Below are 6000 nucleotides of genomic sequence, written 5' to 3' on the forward strand. Positions count from 1 at the left end.
GCTTTCTCTCTCACGTTTTGAACTGACTTTCAAGTGTTCTAAATGTGTTCAAAAGAGAGGGGGTCGTGGGCTATTTATAGGAAACAGCAACCAATCAGGAACAAGCCGTGTGGCAGCCCGTGTGTCGCTTCGCATGGCTCCGGACGCATGCGCGGCGACACCTCGTGCTCCACATGGCTGGCAGAATGTCTCAGTCTCATGCAGGATGACACACCCACGTCTAGATGGCCAGCTTCATGACTGAAGTGCATGCAGGTCGACACACCATCTCACACATGGCTGGCCGCATGCTTCAGTTGCATGCATCGCAACACCTTGTGCTTGGCCGTTCCACCTCGTGCTCCACATGTCTACTTGCATGTACAGGTTGCATGTACTGCAGCACCTCCTGCTTCCCTTGACACACACACTGCCAGGAGCTTGCCACCACGTCCTGAACACACACACATCTAGCCACCTCGAGCTTCTCGGTCAATTGTCCGATATCGGCCTTCCAGTGAATTTTTCGTCCCGCGATCATTGCCAATATTTTTCGACGCCCGTTCTGATGATCTGATTATTTTTAATAAGCTCCATATGAATCCTGACTTGATGGAAAATATTTCCCGAGTTTCCGGCTTCTTCGAAAAATTCCATAATACCTAAATTAGGGTTTTTCGCCCAATTTCCGGTCTTCCTGTTGTGCTTCCAAAAGTGTCATGCTTCAAACGTCCTTTGAGTAAATATACCACATTGTCTAACCATTGTTTAGTGGGATACGTGACTCATGGTTCAGACAAAAACAATTTGATCGTCCGCGACTCGACCACCCAAAAGATACTCGACCATTCTCTTTTTTTTTTTTTTTTTTAATGGGTTTCTACATTCTCCCCCCCCCCCCCTTAACAGAATTCGTCCTCGAATTCTAAGGTTCTGAGGGGCCTCCTTCTTCCATCACAGCATCCTCTCGGAAGAACTCAGGGTGATCGGTTTTAAATCGCGCTTCATCTTCCCAAGTAACATGAATCCTGTTTTGTCTTCCCCAGAACACTTGTACTTGAGCAATCTCACGATTCTTCAGCTTCCGAATACGCCGTTCTCCCAATCTGATTGGTCCTTCCGGATACGTAAGGTTTGTCCTCAACTCCTCTAGTCTCTCGGGTTCAACAGTACTTGGATCCCGTATATGTTTCCGAAGCATGGAAACATGAAATACAGGATGTAGACGCATATCCTCTGGCAGATCCAAACGGTAAGCTACCTCACCAACTTTCCCGATGATCTTGTATGGACCAATGAACCTGACCGCAAGTTTCCCGACCTTGCCAAATCTGTCCTTCCCTTTCTGTGCAGTAACTTTCAAATAGACCCAATCTCCTATCTCAAAAGTTACCTCTCTTCTTGACTGGTCTGCGTACTTCTTCTGGCGGTCCTGAGCCTTCTTCATGTTGGCCTGAATCGTCTCCAGCTTAATCATGGTCTCCTGAACGATAGGTGACCTAAACATTCTTCTTTCGCCCACTTCCGTCCAGCACATAGGCGTTTTGCATGGCCTTCCGTATAACGCTTCATAAGGTGACATCCCTATGCTCGAATGATGACTGTTGTTATATGAGAACTCGACCAACTGTAAATGCTTCTCCCAAGTTCCTGCCCAATCGAGAATACACATCCGAAGCATGTCCTCGATGGTCCGAATGGTTCTCTCCGTTTGGCCATCCTTTTTTGGATGGAACACCGTACTTCTGAATAGTTTAGTTCCCAAGGCTTCTTGTAGTGCTTCCCAAAATGATGCCGTGAACCTTGGATCGCGATCTGAGACGATGTCTGAGGGTACTCCATGTAACTTCACGATTTGGTCGATGTACAGCTCGGCCAATACTTCAACTTTATCAGTGTCCCGCATAAGCAACAAGTGTGTAACCTTGGTTAACCTATCCACAATCACCCATATCGAGTTGTTCGATCTACCTGGAGCAGTGGGTAATCCAGTGATGAAATCCATGGAAATAGAGTCCCATTTCCATTGAGGTATCCGAAGACTCTGCAATAATCCTCCTGGAACTTGATGTTCGACCTTGACTTGTTGACAAGTTGCACACTGCGCGACCCATTGCGCTACTGATCTCTTCATTCCCGGCCAATGATAGTATCTTCTCACGTCTCGGTACATCTTCGAACTTCCAGGATGGATACTAAGTAAAGAATGGTGTGCAATCCTTAGTATCTCATCTCTCAGCCCTTGTCCTTTAGGAACCGTGATCCTCCCATTAATTAGCAAGGTTCCATCCTCCGCCAAGTAGTATCCATCATTATTTGGCCTGGCTTGTCCTTTGAGTTCTTCAGCAATCTTCAGTAGCTTCCCATCCTTAATTTGTTCTTCTTGAATTCTCTGAATCAAGCTGGCCTGACTCACCGCTTGAAGTCCCAATGGTTCGCTCGCTTGCCCTTCCAAAACGACCAACTTCACTTGTTTCAACTCTTGGTTCAATAGCTCCACTTCGTTCTCTAAATCTGCGTCCAACTTTCTTCGACTTAAGGCGTCCGCAACAACATTCGCTTTACCAAGATGGTAGCGAATCCTTATATCGTAGTCTGCCACAAACTCCATCCACCTACGCTGGCGCAGGTTGAGATCTGGCTGAGTGAAGAGGTATTTAAGACTTTGGTGGTCCGTGTATACCTCCACTTCTTCTCCATACAAGTACGATCTCCAAATTCGCAAAGCGGACACCACGGCAGCTAACTCCAAGTCATGTGTACTGTAGTTATCGTCATGCTTTCGTAGTTGTTGTGAAGCATATGCAATGACTCGTCCATCTTGCATAAGAACACAACCTAACCCAACTCGTGAAGCATCCGTGTAAACCGTGTAAGGTTTACCTTGCTCGGGCAAAGCTAACACAGGTGCGGTCGTGAGAGCTTCCTTCAACTTCTTGAAAGCCTTCTCGGTTTCTTCCACCCATAAGAAAGGAACTCCTTTACCGGTAAGTTTAGTTAAAGGCTTTGCAATGGAGGAAAAGTCCTTAACAAACTTCTGATAATAGCCCGCAAGTCCGAGAAAACTCCTTACTTCCGTCACAGTGGTAGGTCGAGGCCATTCCCGTATGGCTTAGACCTTTTCTGGATCAGCAGCAACGCCCTCTCCTGATACTATGTGACCCAGAAATCCTATCTCTCTCTTCCAAAACGAGCACTTGCTGAACTTGGCAAATAGCTTCTGATTCCGTAACCTCTCCATAACCAGTCTCAGATGCTCTTTGTGCTCCTCCTTACTTCTCGAGTACACCAGGATGTCATCAATGAAAATGATCACGAACTTGTCGAGGTAGTCGTGAAACACTTCATTCATCAAACGCATGAAAGCCGCAGGTGCGTTCGTGAGACCAAAGGGCATAACTACAAACTCGTACTGCCCATACCTCGTCCGAAACGCCGTCTTCATGATGTCTGACTTGGCAATAGGAATTTGGTGATACCCTGATGCCAAATCAATCTTCGAAAACCAACTAGCTCCCTTTAGTTGGTCTAACAACTCGTCTATCCTCGGAAGAGGATACTTATCTTTTATCGTGATGTTGTTGATACCACGATAATCGATACACAACCTCATGCTTCCGTCCTTTTTCTTCACAAATAGCACAGGAGCTCCCCAAGGTGAAGAGCTCGACCGAATGAATCCCTTTTCCAATAGATCTTCCAATTGCTTCTTTAATTCAGCCAACTCCGCAGGTGCCATCCGATATGGTGCCTTAGCTATAGGTTTTGCTTCAGGCTCCAAATTGATGGTAAAGGGATTACTCCGAGGTGGAGGTAATTCCTTTAGTGGTGCAAAGATATCCTCGAACTCTTGGACCACTTCTATGTCTTCGACCTTAACTTCATCATTAGTGGCTCCTCCACTAACCGATAAGGTCACCAAATATACTTCCCCATCTTGAAACAAATCTTGTACTCTCATTGCTGCTACCAAAGACACGGTCATACTAGGACTGATTCCATAGTACACCATCTCTGGTCGTTTACCTCTGCCAAACAACAACCTTCCCTTTCCACAGTCGATCTGAACTCTGTAGCTCGATAACCAATCCATTCCAAGGATTACTTCGTACCCTTCTAAAGGCACGACTAACAAATCTGCCACAAACTCTTTGCCTTGAATGACCAATGGAACATTCTTGATACACTGATCTGCTTGAAGGGTTCGGTCTGCGGGGGTCAAGACGGCCACGCTTATCCTGTCAACCACAAAACAATCCCAAAAACGGGCAGCTACTTCAGGGGTCACAAAACTATGTGTTGCCCCCGAGTCGAACAATACATGTGTGGGTTTACCCGCAACATGTATGGTTCCTGCCACAGTAACCCAATCAACAATATCTCAATCACAAAAACTAATCAAAATTCGCACAACCATCAATCATCAATTCAAAATTTCTAAACGCGCAACCTAGCGATCAAGCAATCTATACTTAACCAGCATACTAACTAGTTTTCAACAACTAAATTCCATTCAATAAACAGAGGAGGTTAAGCACCCAATACCTGTGATGGGACCGCTTGACGGTCCTGCATTATCTGGGTTTTCTACCCCTAAGGCATAAACTCTACCTCCTAGGTTTTGTTTCTTTGGTGCTGGCTCAATAGCTGGACGGCTAGGGGGAGCTCGGATCGCGAGAGGGGTCGCAGGGATTGGCTTGTTTGGACATGACGATGCATAATGGCCCTTCCTTCCACAGAAGAAACAAGTAACATCTTCCATCCTCAGCGATGAATAACCCTGCTGGTTACTCCATGGGTTATTCCGCTGATTTTTTGGACAAAACCTCGAAATATGTCCCGGATGATCACATGTGTAACATACTCCAGTGTTATCAAGATTGTTGGCTTGGCCTCCAAATCCTCGCCCTTTGCCTTTGTTAGATCTTGGACCCTTGTTGAAATTCGGTCTTTCTCCTTGGCGAAACTTGGTATGTCCACCAGAATGTTGTATAATCTTCCTTTCCGCCTCTAACACAATCTCAACATTAACAGCTTTTTCCACCAGATCCGATAAGCTGCTAAAGTTGCTTCCAGCTAAACGACTTCCAAGCTCCGGCTTCAATCCGTACATAAAGTTACGGATCATAGTTGCTTCATCTTCACGCCCATCAAAAACATGTCGCCTCAACCTTGTGAACTCAGATTCGTAACTCCTCACTGGCCTATCTCCTTGAACAAGGTTCATGAATTGGCGCTCCAACCGATGCTTTGCTTCTGGAGGAAAATACTTCCTCTCAAACTCTCCCTTGAACGATTCCCATGATGTGATGGTGTGTCCACGCTGCCTGTCTATACTGTCCCACCATCCTGTTACGTCGCCTTCCAAATAGTACACCGCGATCTTCTTCTGATACTCCTCCGGACACTCCATAGCCTCAAAGTTCTTCTCCATCATAGTAATCCACTTGCCGGCTTCAAGAGGATCAGATCCTCCTTTGAACTTGTAGGATCCAATGTTCTTCATGGTAGATAATAGCTTGGAAACTTCAGGGCGTTGAGTACGCCTGCCTTGGTTACCAAGTGCCTCGGTCATCACGTCATGTAAAAGCTTCAGGGTGTTTTCCGCTCCTTGATTTTGTGGTCCTTCAGTGGCACGGTTCTGATCTGGCCTTGGGTGTGATTGAACGGATTGATCATGTTGATGTCTCCGGTCCCAATTACGACTTGGGCCAATACTCGCCAAACTGTCTTCCCTCACTCTAGTCTTGTTACCGTACACATGAAAAGATCTTGTTCTCTGCAGAGGGGTCCTATCGTGTCCAAACATCTCACTGATGCCATTTCCATTCTCCTGATCTGATCTTTAACCCAATCCTCCGCCTGTCCAATCCATACCCTCTCCCCATATCCGACCTCGTCCATCATCACCTATCCCACGATTAGCCATCTGCACACAATCAAAAGGGTAAGTCATATTCCTATTACGGGAAGCGACTGGTTTCCTAATCATCTTTTTGCGACTCCCTTGACTCGATAAAA

The 6000-nt window shown here is 46.2% G+C and overlaps 1 protein-coding gene across 1 annotated transcript; it reads right to left on the minus strand.

Annotated features, from left to right (window-relative positions):
* Positions 1-3056: 3056 nt before the first annotated feature.
* On the minus strand, positions 3057-5788 carry LOC111205649. Its single transcript, XM_048755426.1, has 2 exons — positions 4525-5788; positions 3057-4332 (listed from the first exon to the last, which is right to left on the minus strand). The coding sequence occupies exons 1-2, from the start codon at positions 5786-5788 to the stop codon at positions 3092-3094; spliced, it is 2505 nt and encodes an 834-aa protein (XP_048611383.1). The 3' UTR covers positions 3057-3091.
* Positions 5789-6000: the final 212 nt, after the last annotated feature.

Source organism: Brassica napus, chromosome C4 (genome assembly GCF_020379485.1).
Source record: "Brassica napus cultivar Da-Ae chromosome C4, Da-Ae, whole genome shotgun sequence".
Classification (NCBI taxonomy): domain Eukaryota; kingdom Viridiplantae; phylum Streptophyta; class Magnoliopsida; order Brassicales; family Brassicaceae; genus Brassica; species Brassica napus.